This window comes from Pinus tabuliformis, chromosome X, assembly GCF_031772625.1.
Source record: "Pinus tabuliformis cultivar Carrire ecotype Pingquan chromosome X, CPIR1, whole genome shotgun sequence".
Classification (NCBI taxonomy): Eukaryota; Viridiplantae; Streptophyta; class Pinopsida; order Pinales; family Pinaceae; genus Pinus; species Pinus tabuliformis.
Genome location: NC_142308.1, coordinates 386,559,020 through 386,581,217, shown reverse-complemented (window position 1 = coordinate 386,581,217; position 22,198 = coordinate 386,559,020). Strand labels below are relative to the sequence as shown.

Sequence of the window (22,198 nt, the reverse complement as noted above, 5' to 3'; positions counted from 1 at the left end):
AAGGAGGGAGCCTCACATGTGGTATGAGAGCTAAGTTTCAACTCTTCGGGACATTATAGGCCCTATGCACTTGTTTCAACATACTAAAATTCTTTGCTAGTAGAAATTTAACAACCAAATCGTGGGTAGATGCTTGTATAACATATTTATGTATCCAATAGAATTTCTCGTTCTATATTTTTTTTCTTTTGGATGATTCAAACAATAGATAGATACTTTCTGGGTTCACTAATTGCACTTCAGGCTATCCATTTACCTAAACCCTTTATATATACCCGTTGTCTACAAATACATTATGATGTCAGGAGGCCTGAGGTATATTAGCAACTCTTCCTTAGTAATTTTACTTGAAAGAGATCAAGTAGTTTGCAATTGAGTTTCCCTCATAATCTGAGTTCGTTTAAGCTCAAATTTTATTCTCTAGTCTCAACATCCGCTATTAAACATTCTGTGTCTAGGTACATTCCCATCTTGGCTTGTCTAGATTGTGAGCATGCATTAATTAAGGCACCAATAGTGACATGATCAGGGTCCAGTTGGTGTGGTTCATCCAACATCTCAGATAATACATCAAAAGCACAATCAACAACTCCAGAACAATCACATGCCGTGATGAGTGCATTGAATATGACACGATCAGGATTCAATTTCTTTGATCTCATGATTCCATAGACACCAAATGCCTTAACCTCATTTCCCAACATCATTGCATCTCTGCTTTCTTCCTTAAAAAACAGGGGAGTTGCTTCTTTTATAAACTGAGAAGTTTCCAATTCTTTATTTGCATTTGCAATTGTCAAACTTCCTCCATGATCTCCAGGATTCCATCTATGTTGGTAACAGGTTTCCATATTATTTTTATTCTCTAGATGATCTATGCACATTCCATCAAAGGGCTCTATTTCTTGTGACTTTTGGTTTGAGGAAAACGACACCTCCAAATTGTCAGATTTATTGTAACTTGCACTAAAAAGCTCTTGTACCTCATTGGCTATTACAATATGGTGTCTTTCTTCAACATCATGATCTTCTTCAGGGCATGCATTCCTCGCATTCAATGATGACACTTCAATACTTGATTTGTGCAGATCATTATTTCTCAATAATAGGCGCCCTGCCTGCATATCTTGAGCTTCTTTCAAATATGCCATCTTTCTATTGATAAATGGATTTTCAAAGACCACCCCCCCCGCCCCCTCCTCCATTTTATCAGCACTCATTATTGAATTCCCATTTCTCATGCCTTGAGTTTCTTGTTTGATATCATTGTGGTTTTCATTGACAACTGAACTATGAAAACCTGACAAATGCTCTTCATTAGCTAAATCTATCTGGTCTTAGCTAGGTTTGGGAATGGATCTATTGAATTTGGAATTGATTGCAATTTTGTAAGAAAATCAATTATGCTCTTCGTTCCTAGAATTAATGCCATAATAAATCTCGTTGGATGGCCAGCAAAGTAGCCTCTAATCGTGTCTCCACCATAAGAGGCGCCTTGTGAGTAAGATGGCACTGTCACAACATCTTTCAAAGATAACTAATTATGCCACTCATCAGGCCTCCAATCTTGAAATACTTGTAGAAAATGTGAAAGGAAGGCTTCTAAGGATTTTTCTTTTCTTCCTTCTCTAATGTAGTCTCATATTTCTCCCATTCTGACTCCAAAATCACTTCATTGCCATTTCTCCCAAATTCAAATTCTAGCCAAGATGGTGTTGAAAAGCCCTCAACTTGTGATCCCATTCGATTTTCTCTAGCTCGAGCAATCGAAGTCTTTCGCAGTAAGCCTGCCACTCCATTAACTATGTTCATACTTTTGTAGTGGGCAAAAAAACTAAAAAATTGAACTCCTCGTGCTTACAAATCCATACAATGGACCAGTATTGTGGGTCAATTGTTCAAAACAAAACCAATGGGAACTGCAAGCTTGGTTTGTGGCCATAATGCAAAAAGTATGAAACCTTGAACACAAAGGCGTTTTCAAACAAATCTGAGCTGTGAGACCCCTGATGATTCTTTTAGGAGAGAAGCAATATTGGCAATTAAGGGATACCTTTGTAGTAAATGGCATTCAAGTGAATCAGATGTTTCCAGATATGTATAACATTCCCCAAGGTTTGTTATGAAGATGAAAGCCCTGGTTGAGGCGACAAGCGAGGTCAAAGAACTGAAAAATGAATAGGGTGTGATGAAAACTAAAGTGGGTGCTTATAGGGCAGTAGTAGAAACCATTTTGAAGGAAGTTGATACCATCAGTGAAGTTGAGCTCTTTCTGGAGAGCATTGGCAAGAAGGAAGATGGTACACTACCATCTGGGATTGAGCTTTGTGCAGACAGAGGACTGGTTGAAGTTACCAAGCTGTTTGAAAGGTATGGATTTCCGAGGTCCGATATTTATGATTTGATTCAAAAACATAAACTTTTACTAAAATGCTCTGAGTCTGAACTAGAAAAGACCCTAAAAACCCTCGAGGTTTATGGTCTAAGCAGAGAGACCTTGCCACTCTTTTTGCATTCCTGCCCCTCTGTTTTGAATGTTGACTACTTGAATCAATGGCACCCTCTTTTTTTTAGACTTCAGAAATACCCAAATAGAGAGGATATTATTGGGACGCTCTTAAATTATTGTGCAAAGTTTGGACTGGAACCTGTTGGTCCACTAAACTATGAAGAAAATGTGAAATTTTTGTTGGATCATAGAATTGGATCCTCTTACATAGGCAGATGCTTGGAGAAGTGTCCCTTGTTATTCTTCTTGAATAAACACACTGATTTAGAAACAAAGGTTAAGGTTTTAAGGGATACATGAGTTAAGAATGGGACCATATATCTTGTTTTGAGGAAGTACCTGAATTTTGTCACTTATAGAACATAATCTCTGGCTTCGAAAATCGAGTATCTCAAGAGCATTGGTCTGATTGGAGAGGACATAGATCGAGTCTACTCCACATTTCCTGCACTATTGGCTCACAACATCGAAGACAAGTTGAAACCATTGGTTACTGAGTTGGAGAGCATGGGCCTCACTGGTCATCATATTGTAAAAACAATTGTGCACAATCCTTAATTATTTTTTATGAAAGTGGGTGGGGAGCTTTCAAGGTGTGTTTCATTGCTGAATAACCTGAAATGTAGAAAACCCTTGCAAGACAAGATTTTGAGAGAGGGCATTGTAACAAGAAGTAGACGGGTGAAAGCACGCCTTGAATATCTTACTATATAAGGACTGTCACATAGGGAAGCCTTCAAGTTGTTAGAAAAGGAACCACACATTATTATGTATGATTTGCAGTCTATAGAAGAGAAGGTTAACTTTTTGATTAGTGACATGGGGTTCCTTGTTAGGAACCTAGTAGAATTCCTTGATTATTTGGTTGTAAATTTTCATAAACAGGTACTTCCTCGCTATAAGGTGATTGCGAATTTGAGATCCAAAGGTGCTCTTGGTGTGGAAGTTACATTGAAAACTATGATGAAACTTACACGCAGACAATTTTATAATAAATATGTACGACCCTATCAAGACTATGAAAAGATTTTTGGAAATTATGTCAAGGAAGAAGAAAAACAAAGAGGAAGATAGCCTTAAACATATTGTCTTTCATCATATTGGATGACTGTAATATTCTTTCTTGTTGGTGTTTTTGCTTGATTGTTGTTATTTTTGTGGTTATAACACTAATTGGGATCTACACTGACAACATTATAATTCAAGGGCAGTGCCTTAGTTCTTGAGCCTTATCAACTAAAGCCTGATCAGGTTATAAGCTAGCAGACACTTTTGATTACCCTGTGCCGATCATTATGAAAGGGACCTTTGTAGTCAAAAGCATATGGCATTCCTTGGAAGCCATGAAACACAGTTTGATATCGAAAAGTGACTTCCTACAGTGAGGGCCTTCTTTCAATGTCCATGGATGGTTGCTATTCAGTTTCAAGATGACAAGCTGCTAGCTAATATAACACGGTTCTCACCCAAAAACATAAAAAAATAAAATTGATCAAATATTCAGAGACTTTGTATGACAATTCAGACAAGAGATTGGACGAGACTTGAAATAATGAAGCAAGAGAGCTAACTTGCTACATGCCACATTGATTGGCTTTTCCCTTATAGTGTGAAGATATTTTCAAGAAGGTTGAGATGGGCATGAAGATCATATTAGTTTGCAAACATGAGAAAATTGTGAGGTAGTTTAAGGTTGGCCTTAGGAAAATAAATCGTTTGAAAGGCGAGGCAGACATGCAATGAGTAGGAATGACTATGACTAGTCATCATAATGTATAATTAATTGAGCAATTCATGATGTCACGACTGTAGATGAAGGGGTTGCATGCCATGATATATTGAACATATATATATTATGGTATAGGGGACCTCAATTAAGAAAGTGCATCCTTTCTCCTTGTCCTTGTCCTCGTTAGATCAAGATAATAGCAGATAGTGCTTTGAGGTAGTAATAATGGATCATATTATCTTGAGTGAAGAACACAAACATAATTAACATGATGTATGCTAGTGGAGGTAGCACAAACTCGATTCCTTATGATCATGTACGAAAGCAAATACACAGACGAATGTTTGCACAACAAACAACTGGCAGTTTATGGAAGGGAGGCTATCAGACGCCAAGCCAGTGCAAATGTTCTCATCTTCAGCCTTCAAGGCCTCGGGATTGAAATGGCCAATGATGTGATACTAGAAGGAGCGAAATCAGTGGCTTTGCATGACCAATCAAATGTTGGAAGGTAGGACTTATATGCCAATTTTCATTTTTACTAAACTTGATATTGGAAAAAATGAGGCAGTTGCTTGCTGTAATAAGTTGTAGAAATTAAACGTTGTTTTTGCAGTTTCAATTTATGGTAAATCTAAGATATGACAACAACACCTCTTTTGTTGCCAGGCAATTTCATTGATGCCTAATTTCCTAGGAATATGGAACTTCCAAGTGGTAATGGATTCCATATTCCATGCAATTGCAAGGGACAGTGTTTAGAGACATAGGTGTTGGGAAAGCAGTTGAATACAAATGATTTCTATCATAATCATAAACCGTCAGTTGCTCTAATCAAATCCAATGATCAGGGACTATTTGGCAGTATGTTTTGTGACTTTGGGGAAGAGCTTAATGTGTTTGATGTGAATACCGTGGAAGCACAGATGGGCATCATTTCTTCTGTTTCTAATTGCAATCCTGCTCTTGTGTCATGTGTGGTTGATGATGAAAGGCTCCATTTCAAGGCTGGTGATTTTGTTGTTTTCTCTCAAGTTAAAGTTATGAATGAATTCAGTGACAGGAGGCCAAGAAAGGTGGAGATTGGAAGACCATATTATTTCCATGTCCAGGAAGATATCACTAAATTTTGGATGCTATGATATGGGTGGCATAGTTTCTTAGGAAAACAAATCCAAGCTCTTAAAGTTTCATGCACTGAAAGAAGCACTTGAAGGTCCTGGTGAACTTATTCTCAATGATTTCTCAATGTTTGACTGCCCTCCCCTTGTACACTTGGTTGTTTGAACCCCAGATAAATTTGTTCATAAATTTGGGTGTTCCCTTTGCAACTTGGGAAGATGCTAGTATTTCATTGATGTGGCAAAGGTTTTAAATGACAACTCGCTGGTTAGGATGGATGTTAATATTGTTGAATTTTTTCGAATATTTTGCAAGTGGTTTCAGTGGAGTGTTGTATCCCATGGTAGCTATATTTAGTGGAACCATTAAGCAGGAGGTTATGAAAGAATGTCCTGGAAACTTTCATTTACTTTTCCAGGTTTTATTTCTGTCTCACTCTAATCTATCCCACCCTTTTAATTCTTTGATTCATCTCTCTCGAGTTGATGAAATTGTACATTATATCATTTAGTTTTTATATAGGCAGCAGAGCATGCAATTATTTTATAATGGTCTCTCTGCCTAAGAACATTAATTATTTTTATTCTCATTCTATTCCTGTACTTCTGTGCAGTTTTTTTATTTTGATTCACTGAATCTGTTTCTATACAACCCCTTGGGCCATGGTACACAATGCAGCTTTGAATTGTCTTCTTTTCTCTTTTTGTTTTTTTCCTTACTTGAAATATATATCCTAAAAAAATGCACCAGGCACTTACCTTCATTCTGAGAATGGTAACTAGGGTAAACCAGATTAATTTCATGATAATCATGGTAGTCAACAAATGGCTCATGAAAGCATCATGTCACAATGTGGAATTTGAACCTGGGTGAGAAGGATAATAATTGATCCACATCAAAAACATCAAAGCTCATCATGTCACTAGCAGGGATTTGAACCTGGGTAAGAAGGATAATAATTGTTCCACCTAACCACCTGAGATAACCCCAGGTAACTCCTCCTACTACTTATATCTTAATGAGGAATGAATTTAAAAATGAAATGGGGTTTCCTTTTATTGTGAAACACAAATTGTATAGTGTAGATATTGCTTCCTAATGTGAAACACAAAATTTGGTATAATTTAGATATTTCAAATTTTTATTCTGGAATTTGAAAACTATGTCTTCGTTTCTGGTTTAAAATTTGAAAACCATGTCTTCATTTCTGGTTTAAAATTTAAAAATCTAAATTATGTGCATCATCTTGGATAGTTGGTTTGGAAGTTAGAGACTTTTATCTATTTTTCCACCTGTTGCATAGTTTCATGAGTTTGTTTATTTTCTTTCCTAGTATGTGCTTATAAAGGTAGATTTGCATCTAAAAATGAGTGTTTTGGCCTATAGAATTCAAGGAGTTTATTTATTTTCTTTTGAACATTATGTACTGTTTAACCTTGCCTTTCACCATAGAAGCAAGGAAGGAACATATTTTTATGGCTTAGAACAAGTTGAGTGTGGATAAAGTTGTCTTTTGTAGATGCATTTGGGTTGATCGTTAATTGGACCAGCCCCTATCATGACAGAAGAACCCACCCCTTAGGTTTTCCTTATTTTTAGTATTTTATTCAAGTTTTCACAAGTATTCAGTTGGTGTTTTAGCTCTTAAATGGATGAAGTTGGAAGATAGTGGCATTTTTTTTTGAAGTAGATTGTTAATTTTAGAATTTTAACAATAATAGATTAGAAAATACCAAAAACAAATCCAACACTACCTTTGAAGAGTTGAAGGGTTGAAAGAGTGGTCAAAAGTGTATGTGATCAGATTCGACTTGTTGACAAGTTTCTAGGTGGATTTTGAGTGAAGTATTTCAAACCCTGGATCGTGCCTAACATGTTGACATTTTTATAGGGGATGTGTACCTCCCAAACTTTCTGAAGACATAAAAAAGTAGAACTAAATTATTATTTGAAGATAGGGTAGAGAAAAAGGATCAAATTCTCCATTCCTTCCTATAGAGGAAGACATATTTTCCAATACCCGGAACAAAGGCAAGGGCATAAGTGATGAAACAATCTCTTTCCTTATTGTGCGACCCACAAAAAAATATTTATAGAGAAAATGGAAAGCAATTTGTACAAATGTCTACCATTATTTGTTGGAAGCCTATGCAAGCATCTATTATATTCCTATTCAAATTTGAGGTTGTTGTGGATATGTCTATCTAGAGTATGTACAAAAGTTGAACTTATTCCTTCCACATAAGAGGGTCATGAAATGAAGTGGTTAATGTGGTTAATGGGATTGGAAGGAATTCAACCCAAACATGAATGTGACCATGTGGAGGTATAAACAAGCCTAAACATATTCCCCTCCACATTAGAGGTTCATGTGATGAAGTAGCTATGGGATTGGAAGGAATTCGATAAAGACATGGATAGATATGAAATAAACGTTCCTGGGAAGATGTAGATACTATTGCAAGACCATAGCTCACAAAGTGAAATTCCTAAGAATAAAACAGCTAGAAGAAAAATGATTCACATAGGACTGATCGAAGTTATGAAGTAGGAGACCAAGTTTTTATTCATATCCGACCCAAAAAAAGCACCATTCGGTTTGGGAAAGGGATGAAGTTGTCACTTCAGTTTATAGGACCTTTTAGGATCAAGGAGAAGATTGGACCAGTTGCCTAACATCTTGTACTGCCACCATATTTGCATAAAACTCATGATGTTTTTCATGTATCTATTTTACGACATTATGTTTCTAATGAATCTCACAAACTAAATTAGAGGGAATTGCGGCTCTTCGACATGGGAACCATAATGGTTGAACCATTATGCATATTGGAAAGTAGGGTTCGACAGCTCAGACGTCACATGGTGGACCAGGTTAAGGTCCAGTGGGACAAGTATAGGCTAGGATCTGCTAACTGGGAGGATGTAGAGACAATACGTTGTGACTACCCCTCACTTTTTGAGCATCTGTGATGCCCATTTTGACTTAGATAACTACCTATGCTAAGGCTCTATTTGTAGTTCCATGTTATTTATTTATGAACGCTATGTAATATTGATGCATTTAGTTGGACAGGTGAAACTACTTATATAAATCATTAGATGGATTAGGTATTGATGATTGAAATATTTGATGTATGACCTAATGTATGACTTACTTGGTTATGATTTATCTAGTGCATGACTTATCAGAGTTATTGTTGTTTCATGTATGGCTTAAGTGGATATGATTTATCTAATGAATGACTTAGTGAAATTATGATTTATCTAATGTAAGATTTATTTCCAGTATGAACTACAAAATTGACATGTGGATACTAGACTTAATGACATGATGTTTAAGATCACGTATCTATATCTATTTTGTTGTTATATATATGCATGAATGAGAACTAACTTCCAGATTGAAAAGAACTATATGATAACCAAGATCTACTCTTCCATTGGGGAAGGTCGAGACATCCAATGAGGAATGGTATGATGTACATTGTCCTATTAAATTTGGTATCTACTTCTTATGCACTCTTATGACATGGGTAAAATGTAAATGACAGGTGGCAAGACTATCTGACTGGATTATTTGATGACAAGTATCCAACCAGCGTTGTAATGTGGTCCATATTAGGGTGTTGATCCTAGTTGTAAGGAGGGGTGGAGGTATTTCCCACCGTGTAACCTCCAAACTTGGAATTGTGGGAGGGCAGTGATGGACACACTCCCCTAGACATGTGATGATAATTTCTAGTTTCCTGCTGGGGAAGTTAGGTCGATATAGTCGATGCTTCCGCCATATTGGTTTTATCTGTGGTTAGATTGGTATAGTCGATGGCATAGTATATAACAACAGAGGATGGATAGGGTGGGAACGAAAGTAGGTTAGGAAGGATAGGAGGATATAGATTAGTTGGAGACTCTTGATGGGAAGTGGTATCATTGCCTGACTTATTAAATTTTACTACTATAACTCGCTCTCTCTCTCTCTCTCTCTCTATTTTGTTATGCTTTATTGTCAAACTGCTTTCAAACTCCTTGTATCCTTTTCACTCTAACTTCGGGACGAAGTTTTCTGAAGGTGGGGTGTATGTACTGTCCTACTTAATATTATCATGCAAATTTTATTTACCTAAAAATATTGACTTATAATTATCAAGAAATATTGGTATATACTTACATTTGTGAAACTGTAATTTTTATTTACTGATATAAATTTTATTATTGTTATTATTCAATTCTCAATTTATCTTCTCAAATTTAATTTTGGATAGCATATGATCTCCTTCCATTTATTCCAATTTAAATATCCATATCCCAAGGTGTCATCTCAAAATATACTTGGGAGAAGATATGGTATTCTCCAATTAATTTCCAAATTAAATATCCATATCTTATCCCCAAAATTTCTTCTCAAAATCTACTTGGGAGAAGATATGGTCTTCTCCAATTAATTTCCAAATTAAATATCCATATCTTATCTCCAAAATGTCTTCTCAAATCTATTTGGGAGAAGATATGGTAAGAAAAGTTAAGGATACTAAATGAAAGGATGAGGGGGTAGTCATGACATTAATGATAGGTGGTTGAGGTGGATGGGAGGAAGAGGCATCAAAAGGGGAAGGATGATCAGAGGAGAGGGGGGGATCCTTGGTCTTGGTTTTGGTTTGGTTCTGTTTTGGAGGATTTTGTTTTGGAGGAGGGTTGTGGAGAAAGAGGAGGGAGATCAAACTTGGATCTGGAGAATGTTGGTTAAACTTGGACACACTACATCTGGTTGGACTTGGGCTCGGAGGGCTAGGGAACTTGTGGAGGCTCCCAAGGCTAGGAAATACTTCCTAGTTGGCTGGGAGGCAAATCTAGTTGGGTAGTCTAGAGGAGCATCCCAACAGAATTAGGAGCTCACGAGCGTCTCAAATAAGCTATTGGAATAGGTATTCCTCTGTTTATTGATTACTTATGTAAATGGTTGCAATGAAATTCTTACTTAATTAATTTGTGGTAAATAAATTTTAATGGTATATTATCATCAAATAAATGTTTGGATAGAAATAAGTTATTTCCCATCTTATAGTCTTTAAAATTAGAGAAATTTAGTTTTTAGTTAGGGGACTCTAGGAGGGAGCTTCACAGGGCGTCACTAAAGAAATAATTCATTAAGATTGTGCGGTTGTCCTTAGAAAGGCAAAGCCACCCAAGAAAAACATTAGAAAACCTGAATTTGATGCTCTCAAATCATTAAACAATAATAAGAATATTGTTGTTCTCAAAGCCAACAAAGGTGGTGTTGTGTTTATTCTTTATAAAGATGATTACCGTTAGAAGATGTTGGACCACCTCCATAAAAGTGGGAGTTACAAGAAACTCAACAATGATCCCCTGAAGAAGATTTCCAAAAGTGTGGCTCTTGCTATAAAGACTAGTAGCTTGATCAGCTCATTTAGTCATAAGCTTATAGAAAGTTTCTCTCTTACCCCCATAATCTATGGATTGTCAAAGATTCGTCAGGAAGGGGCTCCTCTAAGATCCATTGTCAACATGATAGGAGGGCCAACTTATCTTCTTGCTAAATATTCAGCGGAGAAACTTAAGCCCCTTGTTGGCCATATAGAATCCTTCGTCAAGGACTCTGCATCGTTTGTCAATGAGTTAAAGAGTTTCAATCTTGATTCAGATGAGAAGCTTGTGAGCTTCTATGTCGTCTCCCTCTACACTAATATCCCTAACAATGAGGCCATCGAAGTCATAAAGCACATTACGAATTCTGATACGACTAATTTAGTTGTTTTTCTTACTTCTAATTTGTTTTCATTCGATGGGGAATTCTATGAGAAAACTTGCGGTGTCGCCATGGGTTCCACACTCTCCCCTGTGGTAGTTAATCTATTCATGGATGATTTTGAATCAAAGGCCTTATTTTATTCTCTTCTTCTGCCTAAGATGTGGAAGAGGTTTGTGGATGACACTTGTGTCATTTGGTCCCATGGTAAGGAAGAGTTGGAACTGTTTTTCCTCCATCTTAGCAATCAATCTAGTTCCTTAAAGTTCACCATGGAATTTGAAAGTAATGGTAGTATTCCCTTCCTTGACATCCTCCTCTCAAGGAATGATGATGGCTCTTTTTCTCATCAGGTATTTCGTAAGAAAACTCATATGAAACAATATTTTCATGCTAATTCTCATCATTTCCCAACTCAAAAGCTTGGTGTTCTCAACATCTTAGTAACTAGAGCTTTAAGAGTTTCTGATGAAAACCATCTCAATGAAGAGAAAGCACATCTCCTAAGTGTTTTCTTTAATAATGGGTATAATAGACACCAATGTACTAAGGCTTTCGTTGGAGCTGAAAAATGTCTTAGTGCTAAGAAAGATACCAAGGATTGATTTTCTGGTGTTCATCTTCTTTTTATCCAAGGTACCACTGACAAGATTGTGAGGATGCTAAGGAAGCATAAGTCGGCTTCAATCTTTAGGCCTTTAAATACCATTCAGAGCTCCCTTAGATTTGTAAAAGACCCATTGGAACCCAAGAATTTGAAAGGTGTTTACGTTATCCTATGCTCTTGTGGGACTCCCTACATTGGTGAGACTGGTCGCTCGATTAATCAAAGGATTCGCGAGCATGTCGCTGACATCAAGCATGGCAGGACCCTCTCCTCTCCTTTGGCAAAGCGTGCAGATAAATCTAAGCATCACATATGCATTGAGGAGGCCCAAGTCATTACTAGGGTTAGTCATTTCCATCATCGTAAATTGAGGGAGGCCCTAGAAATTGAAAAAGGACCCAATAATTTGAATATAAATGATGGTTGGAATATTAGTAGAAGTTGGGTCCTTGTCATGTTCTCCTAGTTTTTTAGGTTTCTTTTCGGGATTTATTTTGTTTGTTTGTTTATCTATGTAGGTATTGGTGTCACTTTTATAGTATTTGTTGTTGATTTATTCTTCATTAGAGTTTATTTTCTTGACCCTTCGTGTTTTCTTAAGTATTTTATCATCATATTCTTTTTTGGCTAATGCAAGAGTTGTGCCTTCTATTCAAAATAACCAAAAGGAGAAATTTACATATAATACAAACAACCAAAGGCTAAACCATTTAGCCTAAGGTTTTACTTCCTAACCAAAAGGTTGAACCCGTATCTAGGTCGTAAAGACCCATGCAAAAGAGCAAAAATAACCCGGATTGGAAAAAGAAATGAACCCCCAGCTAAACAAAATTTCAGTTCCACAGAGAGAAAATAAGCAATGCATGAGTGGTCCACCCGAACACCCATTGACCCACCATGAAGCTATACACACTACAAGACCCGGACCCACCAACATGCACGTTGTATCTAGGTCGTTGATTCACCTTGCCAGATCCAATGGTGGAGGATCATATCGCATGAACAAGAAGCTCAGAGAATAACTACCCGATGAGGGTGGTAATCTCTCTACTACCCTTGCCACGTATAGTTTGGTGAGTGGAATTCGCTCAACTCAGAGAAACTGCTCCCGGGTTTAAGGGCGCGCGATAAACCATAAACCACCCTGAGGCTGGTATTGACACCATGGGCGACCCACCAACATGCACGCCGTATCATGGTCGTTGATTATCCTCGCCAGATCCAACAGTGGAGGATCATATCGCATGAACAAGAAGCTCAGAGAATAACCGCCCGATGAGGGTGGTATTCTCTCTCCTACCTTGGCCACGTGTAGAGTGGTGAGTGGAATCACGCTCAACTCAGAGAAACCACTCCCGGCTTTAAGGGCGCGTGATAAACCATAAACCACCCCACGGCGGTATTGACACCACGGGTAGTAATGTGGAGGGTTTCATGTTGGCTGAGAAAGTCGAGACTCTGGTCCTTCACATCACCCCTACTCCTCATTCGCTTGATCCCAAGGAAGAAGGAAATCTTCTTACCACCCTTGATATTCGTCGTTCACGCATCTAAGAATAACTGGCTGCCGAGCAACTTCCACCTAAGATCCCTGTGTTCACGCTTCCTTGGGCTGAGAAAGTTGGCAAAGACTTGCATCCCCATTGCAAAATCACCTCTGAAACACCACTTCATATTAGATCCGTGTCTACTAGACCCAGCCTCTACGGCTGTTGACCAACTCTGTTTCGATATAGCATTCGGTCCTCATTCGCCTGATTGAGACAATTCTCCCTCAAACTACCCTGTGGCATCTCTTGCCATCTAAACTTGACACTGCTTTTGGTGCAGAGAGCCCCTTTATTAGCTAGAATGTCCGCCAATTTATTGGTCATCCTTCGCACATGAGTGAAACTTATGGTTCTCAAGTGTAGAAGGTGGAACTGTATCCTTTGAAAGACCTGAAGCAACCTCCAGTGTCTTGAGACCTTTTTCAACGCCAAACCACAACAGATTCTCTTGATCAAATTGATAATTAGCTCAGAGTCAGCTTCAATTATGATATTCTAAAGATTATCCTACTTCAGGATTTCTAAACATTGTTCTAGCACTATTAGCTCTGCCATATTGTTTGTGACTCTTCCCATATGGCAATGATAAATGAAATGGATGCAGTCGTTTTCATCCCTTAACACCCCACCATAACCAGCAATACCCGGATTTCCTTTTGAGGCTCCATCTATGTTGAATTTCATAAAACTCTGAGGGGGAGGATGCTAAAAGTCTTTCTCAGTGACCAGTTTCTCTACCTTCGTGTCCATGCCTTGAGGAATAAGCCCTTGCATACCCAACTGAAGAAGTATCTACATATCAGCTTCTGAAGGGGTATTTTTTGGGAAAGTTTGCATTAAAGTTCCCACCATTTCCTTAATTTGACTTAAGATCTGAGCCATGATGCTCTGGTAGGAACCTTTTTTATTTTTGAAGATTCTGTTGTTCCTTTCTTTCCAGACATTCCATATTATGAAGCTTGGAGTTAAAGCCCAAGCTTTGCTGATTATTTCATAATCAGAGAAGTTTCCTCTCTAGTTATTAAGGGTATTGGTGATGCTCCCTCTGTCCCTGTCTGTCTTTTTGAAAATGAAGGCAAAAGCATCCCACAAATTGGAGGTGAATATGCAGGTATTGAGTAGGTGCTCCATTGTTTCCTCTTGAGACTCACAAAGCTGGCATCTAGATGGTCCCAGAACACCCCTCTTCCGAATGTTCTCCCAAGTAAGAATTTTCTTATGATGTACTAGCCACATGAAAAGTTTGGTTTTCATCCATCCTTGGTGCCTCCATAGGTTCTGCCAAACCCTATCCGGTTCATTAGAATCAAGCTCCAGGATTAAGCGCTTTGCCTCCTTAAGATTAAAGGTGCCTTCATTATTATTGCCCCATCTAAGTTGGTCATGATCCTCTGATACCAGTATTTTCCTTTGGTCCAACATTGTTAGAAGTGCATCATCTTTTGCTTTCAAGGGGTTGTCATCCCTGTATTCCATATTCTTCCAGGTATGCCATTTTCCTTCACTACTTGTCTGATCCCAAAATTCTTTTACCCTAAGTAGCCCTTTGGTGTCAGTGTCATTCTTGAGATCCACAAAGTCCTCTCTTAGCAGTATAGGTTCTTGTTGCCATTTGTCCTCCCAAAACAATGCTAGATCTCCCGCTCTGATTTCCCAGAAACTATTTTTTTGAACTATGCTTCTATTCTCCCACGCTTTATTCCAGATGTAGGAGCCTTTTATGATGCCAGACATCCTTATGAGGTCACTGTTTTGCCAATTTCTAGCGTATTTTTCTTTCCAAATACGAGCCCATTGAGCCTCTGGATCTTTTACCCATCTCCACCATAATTTTGCCCCTAAAACTTTGTTTAGCATTTTCGGATCATCTAAACCAAGACCTCCGTGGTTTTTAGGTCTACAAATAGTATCCCAAGCTACCAAGGCCCATTTCTTTCTCTCCCCCTTACCCCAAAGAAAGTCTCTTTGAATGGTTCTTAATTGATGCAAGACTCCTTTTGGAGCTGGAAGGGCTGAAAGCATGAATATGGGGATTGATTGAAGGACAAATTTTGTAAGCACCAGCCGGCCTGCCAAGTTCAAAGATCTATTTTTCCATTTTCGGGTCTTGTCCTACAACTTGTTAATCACTGGCTCCCAAATACTCTTGTGCAGAGGTTTGTCAGTTAGTGGAACTCCCAAGTATTTGGAAGGTAGCACATCTCTTTGAAAGCCCAGAATTCTGGAGATATTTCGCTGAATAGCAATATTAGTATTAAAGAAGAAAATCTTAGATTTGGAGAGGCTTACCTCTGTACCCGCTGCCATGGCAAGGTCACGAAGGATTTGTTTATAAGCTAGCACCTATTTGACCGTGGGTATGCCTTGAAGCATGGTGTCATCTACAAATTGTTGATGGGTCAAAGCCTGTCCAGTCTTCGGAGATTTTGAGACCCTGGATAATACCCACTTCTTTAACATGCTTGATAGATCGACTAAGTCCTTCCATCATGAGGATAAAGAGAAAGGGGGAGAGAGTATCTCCCTGCCTAAGGCCTCTTGAAGGTTTAAAAGTCTTAGATGGAGAACCATTAACCAGAATTGAAAAACTAGATGAAGTCACTAGGGCCATTACCCACCTTACCCAGTTGTGGTCAAATCCAAAGGCTAAAAGGACCTTCTTGATGTATGTCCAATTCAACTTGTCATAAGCTTTGGCTAGGTCCAATTGCATAATCATTCCCGACTTCCTATTACTTAACAATGAATGAACCACCTCATGCGCTTGAATAATGTTATTGAGAATTTGTCTTCCCTCCACATATCTTGTTTGCTTGATAGAAACCAGAGTGGTAAGAAGGGGTTTGAGTCTGTTGGCAATTACTTTGGATATTATCTTGTACACCACATTGCACAAAGCTATGGGTCTGAATCTATCTAGAGTCAGAGCATTGTTCTGTTTGGGGATCAAAGAGATGAAGGAAGTATTGAGCACCTTCAGAATGGTTCTATTCATCCTGGAGTCCTCCACGACATTCAGAATATCTTGCTTGACAATGTTATAGCAAGATTTAAGGAAATCGACATTGAAACCATCAGGGCCTGGCGCTTTTCCATTCTGCATTTCTTTGATAACATTACTAACCTCCTCTTCATCCACCAACCTATTGAGATTGTAATTATCTCCTCTTGTTACTAGCTTAGGAATGTGCTTAGTGAATTCCCTGATAAAATGAGCTCTATCTAAGATGGTCTCCTCTGCGATACTTCGAAAGTGCTGAACCAACACAGCTTCTATGTCTTCATGGTTATTAAGTAATTGACCTCCAGAGTCCTTGATTGTTGAGATCCTGTTATGCGACCTGTTCTCCATTGTGGATCTGGGGAAAAACCTTGTGTTTCTCTCTCCTTCTTCTAGCCATTGAACTCTTGATTTTTGTCTCCAAAATATATCCTCTTGTTTACATAAGTTCTCCCAGTCCTGATGAAGCTTGGTGGCTTGATCATTTCTTGCCCTATCAAAGCCATCCATGATAAGGGCTTGATTGAGTTCCTGCATTTTACATTCGACAGCTTTTTTCATTTCAAAAATATTGCCAAACTCATTCTTGTTCCAATCTTTGAGTTTGAGCTTGATATGTTTCAGTCGTTTGTGTAGTAGAAACATTCTTGTACCCTGAATCTGTAGGTCCTCTATCCACTATTTTGCAATGTTGTTGATAAAATCTGGGTGGGTGAGCCAGATATTCTCAAATCTAAAAGGTCTGTTCTTGGGGGTGCCAATTCCTTGAACCTCAAGTTGGATAGGCCAATGGGCCGAGCCACCGAAGGGGATAATTCTCACTATCATATCCAGGCCTGTGAGCATGAGGTCCTATGAGATAATGAATCTATCTAACTTTGAGGCTACTTGAGACTCTCCTCCTCTCTTATTGTTCCATGTAAAGAGGCCATTACTCGTATCTGTGTCAACTAGATTCATGTTGTCTAGAAAATTTTGAAATGCTATAGAGTCTTTCTTAAAGTTCTGGTCCCACCTTTTTTTCTCCATAAGGGATTTGATCATGTTAAAGTCCCCGCCCATTATCCATGGTATTCTTGCGTGTCTATCCCTTAGTTCCACAATAGAATCTAGAAGCCTGAGTTTATCATCAGGTCTTTGAGGGCCATAAACATTTGTAATTAAATACATCTCCCTATCTCCCACAGGCTAAATAACCATTGATAAATAATTCCTAGATGCCTTAGCATCTATTATGCCAATCTTTTGGGGGTTCCAAAGAGTAAGGATACCTATCGTTGTTTTGTCTGCTTTGACTTCTAGAAACTCATATTTATTGAGCCATCTACTGTGTATTTCCTTTATTTTTTGAATGGAACATTTAGTTTCCTGGATAAAGATCATGTCCAGAGCTTCTTGTTTCATTCTATTGTTGAGTATCCTTTGTTTCCTTTTACTTCCTAGACCTCTGATATTACAAGATGTTAACTTCATTATGAAAGATTTGTAAAGGAGTAGCTGGTTAGATCTTTCATCTTACCTAAATCTATCATTAGTTTTCCACATTCCATCAATAACTCATTTTGTTTTTTTCTGCCCCTTTTCCTTCCTGGATTTCTGGGAGCTAGTCCTGGTGTGGTCTTCATAATTTTCACCCCTTCATTGCCCTGCCTTTCGGTGTTTCTTGGTCGTTCCAGCTCATTAGCCTAGGTTCTCCATAGGAATAACTGCTACACTCTGTTAAAATCTTCTTGAGGTAGTGAGTCAACGCCTCCCATGGTCCCCTGTTTCAAGAATCCTTCTAGGTCTAGGTGTTCTCTGTCTAGAATATCATGTAGTTCATGATCCTTCATTTCCATCTCACTCGGGGTAATTTCTTGGTCCATTTCCAGTTCCCTGTTGCTTAGCGTAGTCTCTTTCTGTTTATAAATATCCCGTGTTTTCACACTGTTTTCTTCCTTTTCCTTTTCCCTGGGTTGCCCTCCATTTCCTGATCTACCTTTGTTGTCTCTTCCTCTTCTTCTAATACTTGGAACCTGTTCAGACTGGCCTGTTGCCCCTCTGTTTGATTTTTCTTTGGCCCCCTTTTACCCCCCTTTCCTCTATATCCCACTTTGTGAAAGCTTTCAGTGTCTTTCACTGTGGTAGCTTTACTTTTGGTCTCTATTTTACTAAGAGGGCAATCTCTAAATAGGTGCCCATGTTCATGGCACCTTCGACATCTGAAAGGAATATGTTCATAATCCACTGTTTGCACCCATTCTTCATCGAAAACTTCCAGGATGACCTCATCTGGTAGAGCTCCAAAGAGATCCATCTCCACACATATTCGGGCGAAGGAAGTGTATTTTCCCCTTCTGGTTGCCTCAGATGCTTTGACAAAACACCCTAATTTATTTCCTATTGCAGATAAAGATTCAGTTTGCCAGTAATCTAGAGGTAGGGAATAGAGTCTTACCTAGACCGGGACCGAAGTGAAAGTCTCACGTTCCGGTACAAAATTCATCATCCAAGGCCGCATATAAAGGCCTGCAGCTGCATAGAAGTAGGGCCCTCCTTCAAACACCCTGTCTTTGTCCTCTATATTTGTGAAGACTACCGTGAAGAAACCTTTTGATCCAAGATGTAGGTCTATGCCTCCTTTAGGTTTCTAGTGGTATTTAATCCACTCCTGTAGTGCCTTCTTGGTGGGCCATAATCCCATGAATTTACAATTGATAACATAGGTCCGCATGTGATCCCTGTGTGCCTGCAGTGCAGGATCATTTAAAACTACTCTGGGTGTGACCTTAGCCTTAGGCTTACATGGACCCTTTTGCGTTTTGTTTTCTGCTTCCTGTTTCTTGTCCTCTTCCTCATTTTCTTTTAATCTATTGCCCTCCCTTGAATTGGTCAAATCCTGTGCCTCGTCAATGTTCCTTTTCCCTTCTCTTGAAAGACCTCTAGCAGTTTCCATCGGTTTCTTACCTCGACTGGCTACTGCTTGACTGTAGGAGGGAGTGGAGCTCCCCCCTTTGTGCCCCTCCATGGCATTCAACTCCTGAATAATCTTGAAACCCTAGCTCTTACCAGTCTGATCCGACCCCCTCATGCGCGCGATCTCACTCATCTCAACATGATTCTCCATTTTCCTTATTTTATCATCATATTCATTCTTAACTCTTTTTAGTATTTTTGTTATTTATTTAATGGATCTGAGCCCCATAGACGCTATTTTATTTATTAATTACTTTTCTTTGAATATATGAAGATATATATATATATATATATATATATATATATATATATATATATATATATATATATATATATATATATATATATATATATATATATTTCTTTTGACTTGTGTATCTTTTTGTTTTGTTTTATTTTATTTCCATTAATTATTTTTATTTACTAAATGATCTTGTCTCAATCAGGGTCTTGACTATTTTTTATAATTTTTGACTTCCCTCCTTGTTTGGAGTTTGACTTTGATTTTTGGATTCTTGTTAATTTTTTTTTTAATATTTGAAATATTATTTTTCAAAAACTAGCTATGTAATATAGCCGTTACTTATTAATACTTGTTTTTAATAAATTAATAAACTAATATCATAATTTAAATATTATTTTTCAAAAGCTAGCTGTTTAATATAGTCGTTACTTAATGATATTTGTTTTTAATATATTAATAAATTAATATCATAATTTAAATATTATTGTTCAAATATAGTCGTTACTTACAAATTTTGGTCTCTACATTTCTCTCCGTTTAAGCCATTATCATGGTCAACCTCTTCATCTGGTCCTAATGGTGAACCACACTTGTTGGTTTGAAATGTGTCGACCAAAAATTTCTCTTATGTGATTTCTACTGAAAGACTTTGCTTAATTAATTATGGATCACAGAATACAAAAAAGTCAATATATTGTCAAATCATTTTAATGTGGTCATTATATTATCATTATTTCAATAGCTTCTCTTTTTTATTAATATTTTGGAATAATACTAAAAATTACACAACTAATAATAATGAAAATTACACAACTTTCTATCAACATTTCTACATCCACTAACTTCAACAAATATGGAAACTTTTAATAAGGAAACATGGAATACTTATTGTATCCCTATAGATTAAATAATTTATTCACTTTGTGTGTAAGTCTAACATAATCACTTACTGGTGTCTAACATAATCACTCACTGGTGTTATATATATATATATATATATATAGATATACATACTAGTCTAACTCTTTTAGAAGGATATGTGCAACCAAATTCGAAACAAACTTATGTAATTAGTTCAAGAACGGTAATTACGAGTAAGGTGTAAATTTGTGTGCAAACAGTAATGGGATGATAGCCTATTAAATTTAATCATCAATTATATTATTTTTTCAAGAATGCAATAAAGAGTTATAGTACAAGAAGAGTAATTAGAATGGAATAAAGAGCTATAGTACAAGAAGAGTAATTATGGAAATTATAAATTACCAGTAAAGTGTAAATTTGTGTGCAAATAGTAATGCGATGATAGCCTATTAAATTTAATCATCAATTATATTATCTTTTCAAGAATGCAATAAAGAGTTATAATACAAGAAGAGTAATAATGAAAATTATAAATTATGAGTAAGGTGTAAATTTGTGCGCAAATAGTAACACGATGATAACCTATTAAATTTAATCATCAATTATATTATCTATTCAAGAATGCAATAAAGAGTTATGTACATATAAAAGGAAAAAGACTCTGAAAAAGCTCAGGGTTAAACCTTAAGAGAAAATTTATTAAAGTGAAAATGTATTCACTCATAAAAGAATACTATGAAATTGTGTAGAATTCTGAACATAACATATTATTATATAATAGTAGTCAAATAATTCGACCTAATATGTAAATATATGAAATCTAATATGTAAACACTATATGAAATCTGATGTATAATAAAAATATCAACACAGTCTAAATGACACGAAAAGTAACATATATAACTAAAAGAAAAAGAAATAACACTATGGATGACAATATTACATATGGTATTGTAATACAATTTACTTAACAAGTTTTCCAAACCATATTAGGAAATACGAGTGCAAAATTGAAACAAAGTATAATGGAATAATAGTTCATAATGCAAACATATAACATCAACAATTATGAAGGAAAGATTTCCCTTTATTATAATTCTAGGCATAGTTAAAAGGTCTATTACAAAGAAAGATTATATACCAAGTCTGTAATGGAAAGGACTAGAATAAAAACTAAAATTATGTGTGTAAGCCAACAGTGTGAATAAAAACAAAGAGTGAAAAACAAGCTAAAAACAAAGAGTGTGAAAAACAAGCATTTTAATGTTTATTAAGAATTGATGTTTATGAGGAAAATGCTTGAATGAGCTTTACTAAAAAAAAATAGTAAGACAACAAAAACGTTGGTATTACCAACTATTTAATTTATATAGTTATTAATTACATTCCCTTCTACTCATTAAAAACATATCTATCTCTTTCACCATTATAGACTATCATTCCAAATCTCATTTATTCAACTTCTAAACCACCTATAAACAACATAACCATCTCCATCTATAGATAACCATCTCCATCTTTATAGGTCTATAGATCAATAATATTTTGGCTGAAATGAGGAAAATGAAAAAAAAATAAAAATCAGAAAACATCTTTCATACTTCATTAAACAAATAATGAAACATGAAAGAAACCAATCCAATAAGCATCTTTATAACTTCATCCATACTTCCTGGTGGTAGTCAGGTGCGAACAGCAGAAAAGAAAAACAGTTGACAAAGTCAGTCCCTTGAGACTAACTTCAACTAATTGAAGAGATACACCTACCTAAATACACGTACTACTGCTGAGAATCAAGGAGAATCTGTGGCAGAAAATATACCTGAATGTACATACTGTCACTAACA

General features: G+C 36.9%; 1 protein-coding gene across 1 annotated transcript; it reads left to right on the top strand.

The window, feature by feature from the left end:
- The first annotated feature begins 4,552 nt into the window (after window positions 1–4,552).
- Window positions 4,553–5,380, top strand: LOC149140157 (ubiquitin-activating enzyme E1 1-like). The gene is made up of 3 exons (XM_089450909.1): window positions 4,553–4,749; window positions 4,855–4,866; window positions 5,104–5,380. The coding sequence occupies exons 1-3, from the start codon at window positions 4,553–4,555 to the stop codon at window positions 5,378–5,380; spliced, it is 486 nt and encodes a 161-aa protein (XP_089307035.1).
- The last annotated feature ends 16,818 nt before the right edge of the window (window positions 5,381–22,198 follow it).

Excerpts from the sequence above, each read along its gene's own strand:
- LOC149140157 (XM_089450909.1), top strand. The coding sequence starts at position 4,553 with ATGTACGAAAGCAAATACACAGACGAATGTTTGCACAACAAACAACTG.